This window comes from Melanerpes formicivorus, unplaced genomic scaffold (assembly GCF_026170545.1).
Source record: "Melanerpes formicivorus ecotype bairdi unplaced genomic scaffold, bMelFor1.0.p_v2 SCAF_16, whole genome shotgun sequence".
NCBI lineage: Eukaryota > Metazoa > Chordata > Aves > Piciformes > Picidae > Melanerpes > Melanerpes formicivorus.
The window spans coordinates 1325717-1347501 of record NW_027142368.1 but is presented as its reverse complement, the minus strand read 5'-3'; the positions used below and the strand labels follow the sequence as shown (position 1 = coordinate 1347501).

At 44.9% G+C, this 21785-nt stretch overlaps 1 protein-coding gene across 1 annotated transcript in view; it reads right to left on the bottom strand.

Moving 5' to 3' along the window:
* The window catches only part of LOC137445787 (mucin-5AC-like), a 58754-nt gene extending 43811 nt beyond the window's left edge, over nt 1-14943 (bottom strand). The window contains exons 1-11 of the mRNA XM_068147780.1: nt 14863-14943; nt 12955-13026; nt 10406-10468; nt 8189-8450; nt 7095-7209; nt 6478-6568; nt 6017-6129; nt 5304-5520; nt 4844-4969; nt 2934-3051; nt 1966-2104 (exon numbers count right to left, since the gene is read on the bottom strand). Coding sequence (XP_068003881.1) covers nt 1966-2104; nt 2934-3051; nt 4844-4969; nt 5304-5520; nt 6017-6129; nt 6478-6568; nt 7095-7209; nt 8189-8450; nt 10406-10468; nt 12955-13026; nt 14863-14935 — 1389 coding nt within the window. The 5' untranslated portion in view covers nt 14936-14943. The remainder of the gene's footprint in view (nt 1-1965; nt 2105-2933; nt 3052-4843; nt 4970-5303; nt 5521-6016; nt 6130-6477; nt 6569-7094; nt 7210-8188; nt 8451-10405; nt 10469-12954; nt 13027-14862) is intronic.
* Nucleotides 14944-21785: the final 6842 nt, after the last annotated feature.

The window sequence follows — 21785 nt, the reverse complement described above, 5'->3', positions numbered from 1 at the left end:
TCAGCTAGTTGTAGACAGCAAGAAGGTCTCCCCTGAGCCTCCTCTTCTCGAGGCTAAGCAACCCCAGCTCCCTCAGCCTCTCCTCACAGGGCTGTGCTCAAGGCCTCTCCCCAGCCTCGTTGCCCTTCCCTGGACAAGTTTGTATATTTATTTATTTTTAATATTAGAATATTGTTGTGTCAAAAATATTCACACTCAAAAGGTGTTATTAGCAAAGTGATTCTTTTAAAGGACTGATTCATCCTGTTCTTCCTGCTCATGAGGTCTTACATGGATGTGGACTGTTACCGAGTGCTTTACAATGAAGCACGCAGAAGTCTGTGATTCTAAACATGTCCTCATTTTCTTTGTGTAATGAAGATTAAATGGAAGACAGCTGAGATGCAGGTTTACTGCCATCTTGGAATGCAACCTGAGAATTATGGGCTTTTAAACCTTTTCTGCCCAAGTGGTAGGGGTTTTCAATACCTCCAGAGCCTCTGAGAATCTAATTTTATGTGTTGGTGCCCAAAAGGTAGTTTAAGATATAAGTTTGATCTATGCTGCCATTGAGGATTGGGCCCAATGCTGGTGAATCTTATCTGAAAGTGTCATTGATTTAGTCTGATCTGTTTCTGAATTACCTCATTCCAGCTCATTCCTGTTTTTATGGTTCCCTCTCTTGGGAATATTTGGTTTGAGCTTTTTTGTTTTTTAAAACAGAGTTTATTTAATATAAATTCTTTGTGGATAGTATTTCCACCACTCACTCAAGACAAATAAACAACCAATACAGCCAAGGTTCTGAAATCTGGCCACTCTCTAGTCATTGGTTTAGCTGCAGCTCTATCTGAAGAGAGCTACAGCTCAGAATATGACTCAGAATTCAGTCCCTGCTCACGTAGAAACTCCAGTTCTGAAAATCATCAGTTTTCTAATTCAGGCTATAAAGTACAGACATGATTTAGCTTTTTGCTTTTCAACTCTCCAATCTTCTATATTTACTGGGAAAGATCATTTGGGAGGTTAATTCTCCTAATGAAATAACTCCTCTCCTGTGAATTCTGTATAATAGTAATTCCATGACAAACACTATTAATAAATAATCCATTGAACTCTATTGACTGTGACAGAAAGGGCAGTACCAATGGATGTAATAAACACACTGCTCATAAAGGAAGCAGTTACAAAACACCAGACAGGCAGTATTTAATTAAATACTCAATGGGAAGCATTGGGAGATTGTTTCATGGAACCTAAGAGCTCAGTGCAGTTCTTGAACCATGATAAAAGAACACTAAAGTGATTCAATATATTTGTTCACTGTGACCCTAACTGAAAGGCCCCTGAAATCCATTTCAGGATCCATGTTGACCCTCTAAGTTTCAGAAAGCCATGGTTTAGTTGATTAGATAGTGTTGGATGATGGGTTGGAGTTGATGATCTCAAAGGTCTTTTCCAACCTGGTCAATCCAATCCAATCCAATCCAATCCAATCCAATCCAATCCAATCCTATTCTATTCTATTCTATTCTATTCTACTCTATTCTATTCTTGATGTGATTGTCTGTAGCTTTAATTAAGCAACATTGTATATATATCTCCAACACAAGAGAGACATCGACCTGCTGGAGCAGATCCAGAGGAGACCACCAAGATAATCAGAGAGCTGGAGAACCTCTTCTGTGAAGACAGGCTGAGAGAATTGGTAGAGAAGGCTTTGGGGAGACTTTAGAGCTGCATTTCAATATCTGAAAGGGACCTACAAGGAAGGCTAGGGAGGGCCTGTGGTGATAGGATGAGGGGCAATGGTTTAAAACTGCAGCAGGGGAGTTTTAGGTCGGACATCAGGAGGAAGTTCTGCCCCATGAGAGTGGTGAAATACTGGAAGAGGTTGCTCAGGGATGTGGTTGAGGCCCTGTTCCTGCAGGCATTCAAGATAATAAAAGCCTTTTTCCTTTAGTAAGGATTGTTACTCATTTTTACCTTGGTTAGCACGTAGCTGCAGTCTCCAAAGAAGGAATAATGCTTCTCATCAAAAGTGGAGATGTGGGAACCTCCTTCAACGCTGCAAGTTCCAGGGCATGACCGGGTGATGCAAGACCATTCACCTCCAGCACAGGTACTGAAACAGAGAAGGCATTCAGTAACCTTGGCTAAAGCAAGTGTAAATGGCAGAAGAGACAATAAGGGCAGGTGATGCCTGAGTTTCCCTCTTGAAACATTGGTCATATTGTCAAGGAAACAAACATTGCCTTGAAAACACAGAATATAATAGCAACAATTGTGTATATATATATATATATATATATATATATATATATATATATATTGCTCTTTATTCCAGTCTGGGGTCAGAATTCAGTCCTGGTTAGCCTGGCTGCCATTCTGCTGCCTGGGAATGATCACTCCTCACCTCCACCATCATGGCTCAAGCTTGAAACATGTGAAGTATGTCTTGGAAAACAGCATGCAGGATGCTCTGGGATTCATAGAAAGGTGCACTTGCACACACTTAGGTAACAATCCTCCAGTAATTATAACAATACTGAAAAACTATATAGCATACCTCTCAAAGAGGCCTCTCAAATGCTACCACCCACTCTGTCTGCTGCAACACATCCCTAAGAGTCACATCTGCAATAGTGTTTTAATGAGCATCACAGTGCTGCAAAGGATGCAACACAGCAGTTCACATCTTTAGACACCTCTGGGGTTTGAACTTGATTGATCTTCAAACTGGAGTACCTATAACTAGCCCCCAATTTATGCTTCCAAGTGTGGGGAGAAAACAGATAAAAGTATCCTTTAAAGATGTCTAATCAAGGAACTTCAGTCCATAAAGGGTTCCTTATTTCTTTTTAAGGTGAAATTAGAGTCTGTCTTCAAAATTCAGGTAAGGCACTTTAAAAGCAAAGAAAAAGAATAAAGAAGTATGAGCAAAGGAGTGTTACCATGATCTGCATTTGGATGAGAAGGAGGCTCCAGGAGCATAAGTTTCCCCTTCATAGGTACAGTGGCATGACTTACGGGGAATGCAGCCAGCACCATTGATGTCATCAAAGACAGTTCCTAAGGAAAGACACGGCCTGTTAGTCTCTCTGTGCACTGCAGAACCTGCTTTTCCACACATAGCTGCCAGGTGCCTGAAAGTATCTTCCATTTCCTCTGTACTACACAGAAGATAAATAGAAACTACTTTGGAACAATTGGATGCCAGCTATGTAGGCATTGAAGGGCTGTAATCTACTGCAGCCTATCCAAAGGGTGATCAAAAGAGACCTCTAGGGAAATCTCCTTCTGTTATGGACTTCATTAGAATGGAATTGGGATTAAGATTGCTAGATAATGAGGTGGAATAGATGAACCATTTGTAAGACTGCCCAGGGGCATGCTTGTATAGTAAATTATCTAAGAGGAGTCAATGCCTTTAGACAAATGATGAATTTTGTGAGGCATCACGGAGGATGGGCAGAAGAGCTGTAAAGGGGTGAAAAGCCTTCCACGCAGTCACTCACAACAGCAACAGTTCTCAGCTCCAGAAGTAAATGTACACAAAGAGAACAGGATTGCATCCATTGTTTGCACTGATATTCAGCTCTCATGAATCATTCTGTGAAGCCTCAGATTTTGCACACTGCCCAGTGCTCTCCGCTCCTTACTGTTCAGACATGCAGCACTAGTCAGGGAGGGTTTGGTGATTTGGAGAATCAGGCACAGGGGTTATAAATGGGGGGGAAGTGATTAAAAATGACGTGCTCTGCTGAGAATAAAACACTTCCCTTTATTGTTAGGAGTGAAATGTCTTATTTTCAGTTCAGTCATTAAAGAATCACAGAATCAGGTAGGTTGGAAGAGGTCCTTAAGACCAAGGGCAAGGTCCTGCATCTGGATCAAGGCAATCCCAAGCACTGATACAGGCTGGATAGTGACTGGCTTGAGAGTAGCCCTGAAGAAAAGGACTTGGGGATGCTGAAGATCAGCATGATTTCACCCCAGAAAGTCAACCAGAGCCTGGGCTGCATCAAAAGAAGTGTGGCCAGCAGGTTGAGGGAGGTGATTCTCCCCCTCTGCTCCACTCTGCTGAGACCCCACCTAGAGCACTGTGTCCAGTTCTGGAGCCTCTATCACAGGAAAGATCTGGAGGTGCTGGAAGGTGTCCAGAGAAGGACAACAAGGATGAGCAGAGGGGTGGAGCACCTCTCCTGTGAGGACAGGCTGAGAGAGTTGGGGTTATTCAGTCTGGAGAAGAGAAGACTCCAAGGAGACCTTCTTGTGGCCTTCCAGTATCTGAAGGGGTCCTACAAGAAAGCTGGGGAGGGACTTTTTAGGGTTTCAGGGAGTGATAGGACTGGGGGGAATGGATCCAAGCTAGTCGTGGATAGATTCAGATTGGATGTTAGGAAGAAGTTCTTCCCCAGGAGGGTGGTGAGACACTGGCACAGGTTGCCCAGGGAGGTGGTGGAAGCCTCAGCCCTGGAAGTTTTTAAGGTCAGGCTGGATGTGGCTGTGAGCAACCTGCTGTAGTGTGAGGTGTCCCTGCCCATGGCAGGGGGTTGGAACTGGATGATTCTTGAGGTGCCTTCCAACCCCAACAATTCTGTGAAGCTCAACCCTGACCCCAGCATTGCTAAGCTCACCATTATGAGCATGCCTCAGGCAGAGCTGTTGTTTACAAGGGCATTTTGTAGCAATCTGAATGGAAATGATGTGAGTGTACCAAGGAAGGAATAATGGTGATTGCTTTGATGATAGTCATGGCAATGATGTGTGATGACAATATAGAGTGGGCAAGTGGTTAAATGCACACAGGGAAGTGTTCCAGTGGTTTGGGCTATGAGGAGAGGGCAGGAAGCAAGCTTACCTGGAGGGCAGACGCAGCCATCTGTGCAGTGATCTTCACAGAGTTCCGAGCGTTCCGGGTTGCTGCACGTGTCCGAGCAGGGTGAGCCACACTCCCGGTATTGCATGTTGAAAGGACATGATTTGGCTGAAAGTAGAAAGAGTGACACAATGCTGACTTTTTCCTTTGGAATGTTGAGAAAGCAGGTTTGGCAGTTTAGGATGTTTTCTGTCAAGATAGGATGGGGGAATCCTGAGCCAAGTGGAGGCTGCAACATTTTAGGCTTTCTCATACACATTGAAACCTTCAGTAACGCTAAGCCCTCTAAACTTTCATGTTCCCAGTATCTGGAGTGTGCTCTGCTTAAATCTGATTTAATGACAAACACATGCACCTTGAAACAGCTGTTCTCTTCAGGAAAATATCCACAGACTTGAGATTTACTAGATATGGGGATTAAGAGCCTTGCCAAGGTACTTACGACACAGCTGTGAGGTTCTCCAGTTCTGAGGCTGTCCACCAGCATGGGCACACTGCCGAGAGTACTCAGCAAAGGTGTTGCACATGCAGAAATCAGCCATGGAGCTGTCACAGTGGCAGAGGTCTTGTATGCAGGTTTCTATGTAGTCCTGAACGTTCACGAGAGCGTTGCAGCTTGTAAATGCTTTGCTGGTCAACACTGTCTGACAGATAGTTGCCTAGGAGGGGGAAGAGAGAAGGTAAACTGAGTGTTTAGAAACAATGAAGCTAATTTTAGGCATGCAGTGGAGCAAACCCAGTGTCCATCAGGTTCAGAAACCTGTCCAACAGGGAAATATATATAGCAATAGGGCAAGTACATAAGGAATTCCTCTGATTAGCTCCCATGTCTTCTCATCTCTTCTGTTACTTCCAGCCCAGGTGACTTCCCAACAGTGATGCAGGGTCTTTGTCTTAACACCTTCTCAGTGAATTTCTCTTTCATGGAAATACCCAGGCTTCTTTCAGAGGGGGAATGCCCCTTTCTAGCATTCATTTTCCCAAATGATGAAATATTACATATAGAAAAACAATCTCTTTCTAGGCCTGTGGTTGACTCAGAGCCTTGCTAGATTTTTGGGTTTGGTTTGTTTTGTACAGTTCTCACAGATTTTCTCCAAAGAGAGGGAGAGTCTGTTTTACACTGAGAAAAAAAATGTTGAGAGAGGCTCTTACAAATTCAGATGAACAGTTCATTGGGACAGTAGAAGGAATAGGATCAGCACACTGCTCCGTGGGTCCATCCATCTTGTGCTTATTCCCATACTGTATGTCACTCAGTTTTGTCTCTGTAAATAACAGTCCAGAGGTTACAGTAATAGTTACTGGTTTACTGGGTTTTGCATGGAGATATTGTCTTTTTTTGGCACTATGACACGAGCAGTGATTACCAAATACTGTCATTTGCATATGAAAGGCAAAAGGAGAAGGAGAAAGTATTCAAGGAACTGGGTCTTTACTACTGAAAACAAACAGAAAGCTACATTGGTCTTAAAAGCTCTAACAGTGATGGAATCAGCCTAGCACATGGCAAAGCTGTGACTCTACACTTAAACTGGCATCAGAGAATGACACAAAGCAGTTGTACAAGCAGTTAACACAACCCCCAGCCTATGGTACTGCTTTTTATTACTTACTCCCTGAAACAAATTCACTGTAAAGTGGAATTCCATTGAAGTCCCCACAAAGTCCACAGGTTTGGTTGGCATACTTCTTATCTAGTTCCACCTAAAAGAAAGGAGGAAGGAGGGATGAGGTTCATAGCAATGTCAGTGTTAGGAACACAGCCTACATCAATGTTGATCATGTGCTCAGAATCTGACCTGTGGAGGCTGTGTGGTGTGGCAGGTGGGCACTCTTGGGACCACCATCAAAACCTTGGTCTAGTTCTAGCCCTGGGCTTGTGGTAGGCACTATTGGGAAGGTCCATGACCACCAGCAAAACCTTGGTTTAATTCTAGCCCTGGGCCTGTGAACATCAGTGCAGTGCCAGGTCTGGGATCTGAGGAATACTTCACCGTGAGGTGGGAATGTTATAATTGAGGGATCTATTGATCATTGTAGTTTGGGGTCTAGTGATCCTGAGCTGAGCTTGGTAGGGAAAAAATAAGGGAAACTGGGAGAAGATTGGAAGACAGAACAGTACATTAAAAATAGACACAAATCCAGAAGTAACTAATGCCTGCCTGGCTGATTGAGCCTGCAAAGATATAAACTGTTTTCTGTTTCAGCCATGTTTTGGGGGTTTCCTTACCAGAAGAGCATCCTCTTCATTCCAAAGGAAGGTCAGGCCTATCTTGGCAGAAACTTTGATGTAGTTGTTGCTTTTCTCTATGAAGACTCCCATGTGGCTGTAAGGCATATGAACCCTGGGGGAAGACCACTATAATTCAGCAGGGATTGGGACAGAACATCCACTGAATATCCACAGCCATATCCTTTCTCATTCTCTTTGTGGAGCTTCAACACACAGAGGTGAGGAAATGGAGCAGTAACTATGTACAGCCAACACAAGTTGGTAACATTTCCCTTGCAATTGTTTCTCCCTGTGCAAATGGCCCAGCCTTGTTTTCCCAACTGTTCCTTTGGGCTATATCTGATAATGCTGCCTTCCCACTTAAAATATTGGCAGAAGACTTTGGTTGCACTGTTAAAAAAAAGTGCTGGGAGGGTCTGTGCTGCAGGCAGTGTGCTTCAGGATATTGCTATTTACACTTTAAAGCCCTTGATAACAAAGGGATTGGCTCTTTAGGCTTTCTGTGGCATGAGTGCCGTTCACAAAGGTGTACCCAAAGATAACCTTTAGACTAGCTGGGTGTACAGAGCTGCTGTATTACACAGCTCTCTGTGGAATACCTGCCCAAATATTTACCCAGCCTTTTGGAAAGGTTTCACACCCTATGCCAAAATCGGTGCCACCATTCCTGTATGGACAGAAATTTCCAGACTAGCTCATTTGAAATGAGTTTGGGTACAAACTGCAGTCACTGCTCAACCTCGTCCTGCTCAGTCCAGGGACAAAAGTTGTTGTAAATTTCCTCTGGTAAAACTAATATGAAGTAGAAACTGAAAGGGTGTAAAAATCTGGCACTTGAACTGGACCCAGTTTATAGACTCAGTTGATTAACAGTGGGGCAGCATCTGGGGTATAGCTCATCTGAACAAAATGGACACAGGGATAGCCTCTGAGCTCACTGTCGGGTCCCTCTTGGTTTTGTTGCTACAGGAAGGAACTGAGCCCTCCACCTGCTTTGGAGCAATGTGAGATCTGGTGAGGGAAAGGGATGCTCACTCAAGGAGCCCAGTGGGAGCAAGAGCAGCACAGAGAGTTTCAAATTATGAACTCACAGTTTGCCATCAAGATGGACAGCGCCACGAGTCAGTTCAATCACTGCTCCTTCCACCTTCATGATGACGTCAGTGATCACCGTGGCATTTGCCTCCATCGTACGCCTGATCTGGATGTTGAAGTCCTCGTAGGGAGATTTGCAGTTGGAGGTAAAGATGTAATTGCAGACCCCAGGGAAGTAGAAGATGTCCCCATCAAAGGTCTTGTAGTGGAAGTTACCCCAGGTGCTGCAGACACGGCCATTGTGAGAGGGGTTTCCAGCTGTGGGTTCACAACAAGCAATAAGAATTTTCTGTCGTTTGCTTTAAGTATTTTCCCTTTAGGTAATTTCCCCCTTTTTATTTCTTTCACTAGCCTCTGTCCAAAACAAAACAAACCATCTGCTGTTTTGCTGCTTCTCAAGGTATTTGTTTATCCCTCTGTTATTTAGTTAGTTCACTGATCTTTTGTGTTTAATCCGTTTTGCGTAGGGATGCAGACCCCAAGATTGGAAGAGACCTCGTGGGTCACTATGTGGGTTGATCTCTTCTCCCAGGCAACCAGCACCAGAACAAGAGGACACAGTCCCAAGCTGTACCAGGGCAAGTTTAGGCTGGAGGTGAGGAGAAAATTCTTCACAGAAAGAGTTATTGGCCATTGGAGTGTGCTGCCAGGGAGTTGATGAAGTCACCATCCCTGGAGGTGTTCAAGAGGGGATTGGATGTGGCACTTGGTGCCATGGTTTAGTAGTCATGAGATGTTGGGTGATAGGTTGGACTTGATGATCTTTGAGTTCTTTTCCAACCTTATTGATTCTATGATTCTGTGATTTGGTGATTCTATGATTCTGTGTCCAATGCTCTGCTTCTGCTGACAGCCAGATTCTAGAAATCCTTTCCTAAATGTATGAAATTTTAAAGTTGCACCATAAAACCACTTTAAAACTAGCTGGCACTCCTGCTGGGGAAGGCCACTCAGGGCTGGACCCTTTGAATGGCTGGAAAACTTCTCACCAGCATCTTCCAAAATGTTTTCCCATCTCATGAATTCCAGGTTGGTCTTGTGCCAGTGTTTATACTTCACCTTGAAGGGGTTCCACCTCCCTGCCTCTCCCTACATCACTTGCTCAGTTTCAGCAGAAGCAGCATGGACCTGAATATCCTTGCAATAGAATCAGAATTAATAATGTTGGAAAAGACCTCAAAGATCACAGTATCACACAGTATCACAGTATCACTAAGGTTGGAAGAGACCTCAAAGATTGTCAAGTCCAACCTGTCACCACAGACCTCATGACTAGACCATGGCACCAAGTGCCACATCCAATCCCCTCTTGAACACCTCCAGGGATGGGGACTCCACCACCACCCTGGGCAGCACATTCCAATGGGCAACAACACTCTGTGAAGAACTTTCTCCTCACCTCCAGCCTAAACTCCCCCTGGCACAGCTTGAGGCTGTGTCCTCTTGTTCTGGTGCTGGTTGCTTGAGAGAAGAGACCAAACCCCTCCTGGCTACAACCACCCTTCAGCTAGTTGTAGACAGCAATAAGGTCTCCCCTGAGCCTCCTCTTCTCCAGGCTAAGCAACCCCAGCTCCCTCAGCCTCTCCTCACAGGGCTGTGTTCAAGGCCTCTCCCCAGCCTTGTTGCCCTTCTCTGGACACCTTCAAGTGTCTCGATGTCCTTCTTAAGCTGATCACCAAGTCCAACCTGTCACCCAACACCTCATGACCACTAAATCATGGCACCAAGCACGTCCAGTATAGAAATCACTTCTCTCTTTCCAGTCTTTATTTCCTTACAAACAGGCTCTCCTCTCTCCTTGGTAATCCTTTCTCTGTATCCTTTCTAGATTTACACATGTGCAGCTTGAGCATAACCAGTCAGAATTCTCCCCTAGGCCCCAGATAAGTTGCCTCAGCAGTTCTTTGCACACATTTGTATTTCCCTTTCTTTCCTGGAAGCATTGAATATTTTGCATGATTTATCCCAACATTATTTTATACATGTATTTTATATATATATATATAAATATAACTATTTTCTTTCAGCAGCCTCATATTAACAAAATACAGGCAGAAGTCACACTTAGGTTACCCTTGTTACCTGATGAGCTGACTATTTTTCTTGTTTCTTCTTTATTCTATGAGGTTAAAGCAATTTATTAACCCCTTGGCTGCTCTCTGTGTGACCAACAAGACCACAGATTTCTGTGCCAGGCCCTTGGTTGAACTTACCCTTGACTTTCAGTGTGTTTTGAAACGGTGGAATGATTTGCACTCCTTTGGATGGTGGAAAATCTAGGAGGAGGTAAAAAAGAAAGAAAAGAAATCAAGTTTAATCTTATGAGGAGTCCTAAAAAAACAGAGGGACAGAGGTTGCCTGGTCTCTGTAGTGGCTCCTACTGCTGGTTGCACTCGAGTGGGAAGTTTCCACATGTGTTTGTTGGTGGTTTGTACTCAGTGCTTTGTGTTCTCTCTGTGTATTTCACAAGCAAGCAGGAGATTTTTCTAAACCCCAATTTCAACTCTGTGAAACTTTCATGATGTCCTTTTCATGCAGTGGTTTCTACTGGTAAGCTCCAGCCCTGGGTTTTTGATGTGCAAATCCAGTGTTTTCTCTTTGGATCCAACAATGAAAGGTATAGAATGCTTAGAGAACCTGCAGTGTGACTTTCTTATCATGAGCGGCTGAAGAACTGATGCAGTTTCTCCCTTGAAAGTGTCAACACTGCAGAACTTGATGACTTCCAAACTATAGATTATGCAAAAATCAGCCACTGGCTTCTGTGTTTAGACCAAAAAATATCAGCAAGCCAAATATGTCAATATGTTATCAATACAGGCTGGAGGGTTAGATGATAGAAAGCAGCCCTGCAGAAAAGGACTTGGAAGTTCTGCTGGATGAGAGGCTGGACGTGAGCAGACAGTGTGAGCTTGCAGCCCAGGAGGCAAATCACATCCTGGGCTGCATCAAAAGCAGTATGGCCAGCAGATTGAGAGAGGTGATCATGCCACTTTGCTCTGCTCTGGTAATACTTTACCTGGAGTACTGCATCTAATTCTGGAGCCCTCAACACAGTAAAGACATGGACCTGATGGACACAGGAGGGCCACAAAAATGATCAGAGGGCTGCTATGAGGACAGGCTGAGGGAATTGGAGGTGTTCAGCCTTGAAAAGAGAAGGTTCCAGGCAGATATTAGTGCAGTACCTGAAAGGGGCTACATGAAGGCTGCAGAGGGACTGCTTCTCAAGGCCTGCAGTGACAGGATGAGGGGCAATGGGTTGAAATTAGAGAAGATTTAAGTTGGGCATTAGGAGAAAGTTCTTTACCATGAGGGTAGTGGAGTATTGGAACAGGTTGCCCAGGGAGGTAGTTGAGGTAGTTGAGGCCCCATCCCTGGAGATATTCAAAGTCAGGCTTGACAGGGCTCTGGGCAACCTGATCTAATGGAGGATGTCCCTGGTGACTGCAGAGAGGGTTGGACTAGATGCCTTTTGGAGGCCCCTTCCATCACAAACCATTCTCTAAGTGCTTTGGAAAGCCAGCCTCATTTAGTCATGATGTAAAGCTCTGAAGTGAAAGCACACATACTACCTTCCTTGCCAATCTGTTCCAATCCATAAAGGCACTCACTGTTACTAATTTGTGGTACACTTCCAGATTTGGTTTATCACTGTTGTAATTGCCTGCTAGTGACCTCACAAATTGCAGATTGCAGGACAGGCTTAATGATTAATTGTTTCAGCCTGTCATCACTAATACACCACTCAGCCTTGTGTTGATCCACCCTCATTTACCCTGTGCAGTTAAGGTGTTTGCTCTGTACAGTTATGATCTTGGAGTGGTTAATTACTCTAATGTTTAAGGCAGTTACATTTACGGTAGGCACAGAGTTTTTTTACTCTCCTGAGTGATGCAGTCACCTTGACAATGGGTAAAAAAAATGCATCTTTTATTGCCTGCTATCAAGCACCTTGGTGATATGTGTGTGTATGCACACACCTCTTCTGAAAACACACTTCAGATAGAAGCTATGTACCTTTCATGAAGGTAAAGATTAAATAACTCCATCATATCAGTAGGCCAGACCCACTAGGCAAGATCTCAGAGGAAGTTCTCCAGTTTAGACCAGTCAGAGATTTGCTGGGAGTTGGATAGACGGTGCAGAGGATTTCTCCCTCCCTTTTTCTTTTGGCAGGAGGAGGAAGGTGTGGGAAACTCAGGTATGTTTTAGCCAGGGCTAAGAAGATTCTAGTAATTTTATTATACATCATCATTTTATTATCTATCCACTTAATTTTCTTATCAATCCACTTAATTTTATTACCTATCAACTTAAATGTATTACCTCTCAACTGAAATTTATGAACTATCAACTGAAATTTATGAACTATCAGCTCAATTTTACTCCCTATCAATTTCAATTTTATTCCATCAACTTAATTTTATTATCTATCAATTTAGTTTTAGTATCTATCAGTTTAGTTTTAGTGTCTATCAGTTTAATTTTAGTGTCTATCAGTTTAGTTTTAGTGTCCATCAGTTCAGTTTTAGTGTCTATCAGTTTAATTTCAGTGTCTATCAGTTCAGTTTTAGTGTCCATCAGTTCAGTTTTAGTGTCCATCAGTTTAATTTCAGTGTCCATCAGTTCAGTTTTAGTGTCTATCAGTTTAATTTCAGTGTCTATCAGTTCAGTTTTAGTGTCTATCAGTTTAATTTCATTGTCCATCAGTTTGATTTGGGACAGAATATTAGAGCCAGGTCAGCACAACACCACTTACAGTTTTGTCCCTGCAGGACCGACGGAGGAAGAGACTTCGATTTTGTGGGTGCTGCATCATTCTGGGCTTCAACTGCAGCAAGGAGAGAGGAGGAGGAAAATGTTAATGTCTCATTCTCTTGAGCTCTCTCATAATTTCTCAGTCCTGTCTGGTTAAGCACGCAACACTCAGTGTATCAAAGACCAGCAGGGCTACATTTGTCTAGAGAGGAGGTCAAATTTACATCAGGACCTGTGCTACCTGCACCCACCATGGCCATGTACTGCTCCTTCAGCTAATGAATTACTGCAGGGAAGTCACCCAAAGCATGCCTGTGATAGTTTGAGCAGATCTTTATTCTGCTGTCGTCACAGGACCCCTGGATACCCTTTCTAAACTTCCCAGATGAAGGACTTCATTTTCTTAGTTTTTATGGTCTCTGTGTGCTTAAAGCATCACTAAAACCTTTTGTCTAGCCAGAGGGCTCTAAAAATAGGTCCCTTTTGTACAGGAAGAATTAATTTCAGAGTTAGAGGACTGATCTTTGCCCTCTTGTACTGAAAGCCAAAGTTGCTCTCTACTTTACATTTTCAAGCACTTTTTGTAGTAAGCAGGCAGAAAGAAGGAGCTCTCTCCAGTAGATACATTTTGCCCCAAAGCAAAACGATTTTGTTTCCAGCAAAGAAACCATTTTTCATTCCTTTTCCCTGCAACATCAGAACAGGAATACAGACAACATCTTAGAGGGGCCAGAGGGTTTTGTAATGCATTACTTAGTGAGAGAGCAGATTGCAGGGGAGGCTGTGCTGGCTAGAGAAAAGCCAAAAGGCAAGTTCATCCTCTGCTGAACCCCACCCCCAACAACGGCAGCCTGAGGAGGCAGCTCTGGAGGTGTTAAAGATGAAATCAGAGCTGCAAGGAGCTCCCTAAATCCCTTTTATTTTGCACCAGCTTGTGGTGGGAAGACACACTGTGCCCATTTTTAAGCAATGAGCCATTCACTGCTTCTGGGCTCCTCTTCTCCACTGCCTAGCCTCAGGGAGCTTCTTGTTTCTCTCTGCATGCACTGCCTCATGGCACATGTATGGCAGATTCCCATTTCCATGGCACACTGTGGTAATGCTACAGCTGTCCTTTGACACTAGCACTGTTTAACCAACCTAAGTTAGTGTGGAATTACCTGGAAGCAGGAAAAAAGTAAAATAAGACAATAGGATCTGGATCTGAGGACAAAGTGCATTTCAAACTAACACTGCTGTCGCCTTGAACTTCAAGGGAAATTAAGTGAAGCACAAGTAAAACATTTGTGCTCATCTATGACTCTGAAGGTGCTGCCTTTGAGTACTTGAGGCAGCTCCAGTTCTGTTCACCCCGTCAAAACTCAACCCTCAGCTCTTAGCTTTTTTGCAACCTCATGTGCAGGAGCAGATTGTCCAGCAGTTGTCAGGTAAAATCCCTCCTTTTGCCAATACGTTTCACCGGCGCTAACAATGCGTGCAGACTCCGCTGGTTGATCCCTTCCCAGAGCCCCTTCTGCACCTTGAGGGTTGTGCATGTAGAAGTGCTACACCACCTTGAAGTGGACAGCAAAAGCTAAATTCAAATCTCAAGGCATTTTGGTAGAAATGTGAGTTCCAAGTGAGTTCCACTCACTGAGTCCCACTGAATTCAGTGGAGCTGTTCCAGACTTTGACTGGAGAAAATAGGCTGAAGGCATGGAGTACAACATAAGTTTTCAAGGCAGTTATTTTCCTCTTCTTAGGCAGGAAAGTATTTGTAAGAGAAAAGAAAGTCCTGCCTAAAGGTAACAGGTTCATGAACTTCACAAAGCCAAGAGGAAAAAGAGGACAAAAAAAAAGTTTCAGACTCCCAAGCAAGTTCTAAATTCTTTAAAACAGTAAAAATGCCAAGCAAGCAAAATCTTCCTACCTTTGATCTGTATGAAGGCAAGTGCTAGTATTGATATCCATAGTGGTATTTGTGTCCCACCACCTGTGCCCATCTTCTGGAAGTCCGGCAAAAGCTACCGAACGACCTGCCTCTGAGGGAACACCTGTCTGCTCCTGAGTCTTATATAGTCAGAGAGGAGGTTTTTGGCTCAGTTCCCAGATTGTTTCACAAGGTTCTGAAAAGGTGGGGCTTGAGAAATTTTAGTTTTCCTTTCCTTACAGGTGCACAGGTAAACAGAAGATGCTCTGACTTTCCCTCGGGTATTTGCTCTCTAGGAGGAGTCTTCTATCTACAGCTCCTTGATGAAACGTCAGGGAGCAAGGAGGAAACATTTTTACTGAGGCTTAGACTTCCCAATTTGTTGCATACTATGGGATAAGTTCAATTTAAGGGACTTCTGAGTGACTTTTGAGCAGCAGCTTGGAATGAATGACTTTGCTTTTAGAAGTGTTTCCTGCTTATGGTAAATGATGGGACTTTAGCTTCTCACAAAACCCCCAAAAACCAAACAAGGAAGTTCCATCTGACAGATATTTAATGAATTTGCAGCTGACTCTGTAGCTCCATTTGCCTGTGACAATGGAGAACTCAAACTGCATCCAAGGTCAGCATTTATCCACTGGCCAGGCACAAGAGGAGGGCAACAAGGCAAGTGAGAGGCCTCGGGCACAAGCCCTACGAGGAGAGGCTGAGGAAACTGGGATTGTTTAGCCTGGAGAAGAGGAGGCTCAGGGGAGATCTCATTGTCCTCTAAAACTACCTGAAGGGAGGTTGTAGCCAGGTGGGGGTTGGTCTCTTCTCCCAGGCAACCAGCACCAGAACAAGAGGACACAGTCTCAATCTGTGCCAAGGGAGGTTTAGGCTTGAGGTGAGGAGAAAGTTCTTCACAGAGTTGTTAGCCATTGGAACACCATGCTTGGAAGTGTTCAAGAGGGGATTGGACGTGGGACTTGGTGCCATGGTTTAGTAGTCATGAGGTGCTAGGTGACAGGTTGGACTTGGTGATCTTTGAGGTCTCTTCCAACCTTATTGATTCTATGACTCTATGATTCTATGATTCTATAATTCTCAGATAGGACCATGCAGTGAAGGTCTTCAGTGCTGGACAGTCAGTACCACGGACTTTTCGTTGAGAGCCTCTTCTTCCCACATGGTCAGATCAATGCTAATGCAGCTCTTTCTCACAGTATCACAGTATCACCAAGGTTGGAAGAGACCTCAAAGATCATCAAGTCCAACCTGTCACCACAGACCTCATGACTAGACCATGGCATGAAGTGCCACATCCAATCCCCTCTTGAACACCTCCAGAGATGGTGACTCCACAACCTCCCTGGGCAGCACATTCCAATGGCTAACAACTCTCTGTGAAGAACTTTCTCCTCACATCCAGCCTAAACCTCCCCTGGCACAGCTTGAGACTGTGTCCTCTTGTTCTGGTTCTGGTTGCTTGAGAGAAGAGACCAACCTCCTCCTGGCTACAGCCCTCCCTTCAGGTAGTTGTAGACAGCAATAAGGTCTCCCCTGAGCCTCCTCTTCTCCAGGCTTAACATCCCTGTTCCCTCAGCCTCTCCTCACAGGGCTGTGCTCAAGGCCTCTCCCCAGCCTCATTGCCCTTCTCTGGACACCTTCAAGTGTCTCAATGTCCTTCTTAAACTGAGGAGCCCAGAACTGGACACAGGACTCAAGGTGTGGCCTAACCAATGCAGAGTACAGGGGCACAATGACTTCCCTGCTCCTGCTGGCCACACTATTCCTAATGCAGGCCAGGATGCCATTGGCCTTCTTGGCCACCTGGGCACACTGCTGGCTCATGTTCACGCAGCTGTCAATCAGCACCCCCAGGTCCCTTTCTGTTTGGCATCTCTCAGCCACTCTGACCCCAGCCTGTAGCTCTGCCTGGGGTTGTTGTGGCCGAAATGCAGCCCCTGGCACTTGGACTTGTTGAATGCCATCCTGTTGGACTCTGCCCATCTGTCCAGTCGGTCGAGGTCCCTCTGGAGAGCCCTTTTTACCCTCTAACTGATCAACATCTGCTCCCAACTTGGTGTCATCTGCAAATTTGCTGATGACTGACTCAGTCCCCTCATCCAGTTCATCAATGAAGATATTAAAGAGGATGGGGCCCAGCACTGATCCCTGGGGGACACCACTGGTGCCTGGCTGCCAGCTGGATGTGGCACCATTCCCCACCACTCTCTGGGCTCAGCCTCCAGCCAGTTCCTAACCCAGCTCAGAGTGCTGCTGTGTAAGCCATGGGCTGACAGCTTAGCCAGCAGTTTGCTGTGGGGGATGGTGTCCAAGGCCTTGCTGCAGTCCAGGCAGACCACATCCACAGGCCTCCCCACATCCACCAGACAGTCACCTGATCATAGAAGCAGATCAGGTTGGAGAGGCAGGACCTGCCCTTCCTATATCCATGTTGGCTGGACCTGAGCCCTTGGCCATCCTTCAGGTGCAGTTATTGCCACCAGGATAATCTGCTCCATCACTTTCCCTGGCACTGAGGCCAGGCTGCCAGTCCTGGAGTTTTCAGGTTCCTCCATCCGACCCTTCTTGTGCATGGGGACCACCTTGGCCAGTTTCAGTCATCTGGGACCGCTCCAGTGAGCCAGGACTGGAGGAAAATGATGGAGAGTGGCTTGGCAGCTCATCTGCCAGCTCTCTCAGCACCCTAGGGTGGATCCCATCCAGTCCCACGGACTTGTGAGTGTCCAAGTGGCTCAGTAGGTCCCGAACTAATTCCTCACAGATTTCCGGGGCAATACACTGCTCCCTGACCCCGTCGCCCAGCTCAGGAGGCCACCCGTCCTGAACTCCTCTCTTCTGAGTAGACATGTTTTCACCACAACAAAGCAGATGGATTCTCCCTACAAAATAAACAAATAAATAAACAAATTTAAAGAAATAAAATACATTTAAAGAAATAAAAGAAATGTAAATGAAAAATATTTTCTTGGTGAGTGCTGCTGCTAGAGACATAAAAAGACTGATCTGCAAGGGTGTCCATTGGAGTGTTCCTTCTCTTGAGGGTGAGCAATGAGTTGTGTGAATATGTGGACATATTTATTTGCAGCTCTATTACTTTGGCGAATTAGCTTTGGCTAGTGCTTTACCCTGGGGTGTAGAAAACCACAGGCTTTCAGTAGGAGGACATATCCCATAATTCCACGTGGGATCAGGCAGTTCCTGCAATGAACTGTAGTGCTAGGATGGCCTCAATAAGAGGGCAAGACACAGTTAGGTTTAAAGCTGGGAGCGATGTTTAGCTGAGGTGAATGCCTTGCAAGGACAGTGAAGGTCTCCTGTATGTTGCCTGTTGCATTGCCATCACTGGTGGTTATTCAGAACAGGTTAGAGGGACACCTGCCTGAGAAGAGATCCAGTGTGGTTAATAGTTCCCTGGGGGAGGTGAATAGACTAAAAGGCCATTTGAGGTTCCTTCAACCTGGATTTTCTGTTCCTTCTGAAAAATAATCTGTCTTCTCTCCATTGGTGCAATTATGTTTGAGGAAGTAACTTCAACATTAAAAGAGGAGTTAAAAAGCAATTATTTATTTGTTTGTTTGTTTTTTTCCTAACAGGGGCAGGAAAAGATTCTGTCCTTCCTGAATGTTTTAAAAGTACAACTGGTTGTTGATTCTCCCCCCTCTACTCTGCTCTGGGGAGACCCCACCTGAAGCACTGTGTCCAGTTCTGGAGCCTCTATAACAGGAAGGATCTGGATGTGCTGGAAGGTGTCCAGAGAAGGGCCATGAGGATGAGCAGAGGGCTGGAGCTGCTCTGCTATGGAGACTGAGAGAGTTTGGTCTATTCAGTCTGGAGAGGAGAAGGCTCCAAGGAGACATTCTTGTGGCTTTCCAGTATCTGAAGAGGACTACAAGAAGGCTGTGGAGGGACTTTTTTAGGGTGTCAGGGAGTGATAGGACTGGGGGGAATGGATCCAAGCTAGGCATGGATAGATTCAGATTGGATGTTAGGAAGAAGTCCTTCCCCAGGAGGGTGGTGAGACACTGGCACAGGTTGCCCAGGGAGGTGGTGGAAGCCTCATCCCTGGAAGTTTTTAAGGCCAGGCTGGATGTGGCTGTGAGCAACCTGCTGTGGTGTGAGGTGTCCCTGCCCGTGGCAGGGGGTTTGGAACTGGCTGATCCTTGAGGTCCCTTCCAACCCTGACAATTCTGTGATTCTGTGATTGAGAATTAATAAAAGCAACACAACTAAATACAACTGGAAGCGCTGGGGACAAGAATTGGTGGACTTTAGTCATGAGTTACAGCTCTGACAGCTTGATTGATGTGTGAGTCTATAGATTTAACTTTAGCATTATTTAATGAGGAGAAGAGGAGGGTTACAAGATACCTATATGTACAGAAGTTCATGTCATGGAAACTGAAGGTAAAAATGTTATCACCTCTGAAAGTCATCAAAGTTCCAGGATGAAGATCCCAGAAGAAGAATTTTACCAGCTGCAAGTGGTGCGTAATTCTGAAGCAGTGTGATAAACTCAGGTGGGTAAGACAGAAGCTTTAGTGAGTGATTCTGTTGGGGAGAAGAAAAATATGCTTTATGAATCATTACATTGCTTACCACTGAAAAATCAATTCATATCAGCAGTTGCTATGCTGTGGTTTTCATACACACAGCTTAACATTTCCTGCATGCTCGGGGAAGCAGTGACCTCGCAGACATCCCAGTTGGGTCACTCCTGATGATTGTTCCTTGTGTGGCCATCACAAGCTGGGCTCAAACTGACTTACAGTTAAATTTAACCCCTTTGGGCTTTAAGGCAACATCAGAAGTGCTTCCTATATCTACACTTCTGGCTGGAAGTCTCCAATCTCTCATGTATCACAGAATCACACAGAATCGACCAGGTTGGAAGAGACCTCCAAGATCATGAAGTCCAACTCATCACCTATACCTGACCATGGCACCAAGTGCCTCATCCAGGCTCTTCCTAAACAGCTCCAGTGATGGTGACTCCACCACCTCCCTGGGCAGCACATTCCAATGGCCAATCTCTCTTTCTGGGAAGAACTTCTTCCTAACAGCCATCCTAAACCTCCCCTGACACAGCTTGAGACTGTGTCCTCTTGTTCTGGTGCTATGTTATTCATCCACCTCACTCGTGATTTCTCACTCTGAGTCCTTATAGGAGAAAGTGAGGCTGTCACAGGGCACAGGATGTTAGCGGCTGGAAGGGACCTCCTCTCCAGACTAAACAGCCCCAGGGCTCTCAGCCTTTCCTCACAAGGCAGTGCTCTAGTCCCTTCAGCATCCTTGTTTCCCTCTCTTGGACTGTCTCCAGCAGATCCCTGTACTCTTGAACTGGGGAGCCCAGAACTGGACGCAATATTCCAGGTGGGGTCTCATCTCTTATTCCCATATATCCTCTCTGTAGAATGCCAATAATATGCCACAGCAACTTTGGTTAAGTTGTGGGGGTAGTAATGATTGAAGTCAGGGTCTCCACTTATATTTCTGTGAGACAGAACGATGCACTGACACAGACATGCAGAATGTGTCCAGGCCATCTAGATCTATACTGGAGCAGCTTCACTTTAAGGGAAGGGCCAAAACATTTGCAATTCATAGAAACCATGGCACTTCCTCTGTGCCAGCACTAATGTACAAGCTAATAAGGATCTGTCTGCTGGGCTTTGCTTTGTCTGCTCCTTTGCCCAGGGAGGTGGTGGAGTCACCATCCCTGCAGGTGTTTAGGAAGAGCCTAGATGAGGCACTTGGTGCCATGGTTTAGTTGATCAGATGGTGTTGGGTGATAGGTTGGACTGGATGATCTCAGAGGTATTTTTCAACCTGGTTAACTCTGTATTGTGTATGATAGTGAGGGTCAGACTGTCTAGCCAGTCAGATACAGGGCAGAGAGGCAGGGCAGGCTTGCACTGTTGGCTCCATGGTTTAGTAGTCAGGAGGTGTTGGGTGACAGGTTGGACTTGATGATCTCTGACGTCTTTTTCAACCTTATTGATTCTATTCTATTCTCCTCTACTCTATTCTATTCTATTCTATTCTACCCACTTCTGAGGCCGAGTTTTAGCTGCAGAATTGGTGCTGGGACGTTAGGTTTGGCATTCAGCTGAAGGACTGTTCAGATTGCTCCTGATTTTTGCTCCGTGCAGTTCCAATCCTTGTCCTTTATCTAAAAGCCTGCATGGAACAGTGAGGCAACTGATGATCATTTTCTACTCAAAAGTTGTTCATTAACACATTATAGGTGTTCTCTTCATTATGTGAACATTAACTACATTTCAAACAGTTCCAGGAGATATTTTATAGCATGATATGATATAGTCTATCTAAAGTAAAGCTATAGTAGAAGACTAAAGTAGGTCCTTTACTAGATCTTACTCAAACACGCTGCCACTGATCCCTTCCTTGACTTCCAAGCACAGAGATAAAACTCAAGGATTGGAAATCAGATCACCTCAATACCTGAGATTCGAGACTGTGTGTCATTACCATGAGTGATTCTCCTGCTGTCTTGTAGTGTGCATGTTGGAGAGAAGCAAATACCAAGTGTAGAGGCTGCAATGGAGATTGAAGCACTCTACTTCAGAACAGGTAATATTTAGTATGATCAGGATCTAGTGGAAAGTGTCCCTGCCCATGGCAGGGGGGCTGGAACTAGATGATCCTTGAGGTCCCTTCCAACCCTGAATGATTCTGTGATCTGTTTTATGTTTTTTCTGTAATTTGTTCATTTAAAAGCTTGCAATATCATTTGGGAGAACCCAAGCAATGCCTGAAGAGTTAAATCAGGCACTGGAAGCTGTTTAGCTGTCATTTAAGAGGCATGTAGACCATTATGACTAGAAAATGAAAGGTATCGAGTATGGTATCTCTCACCTTGTTTCACATTTTTCCCTTGAGAAGAAATACTG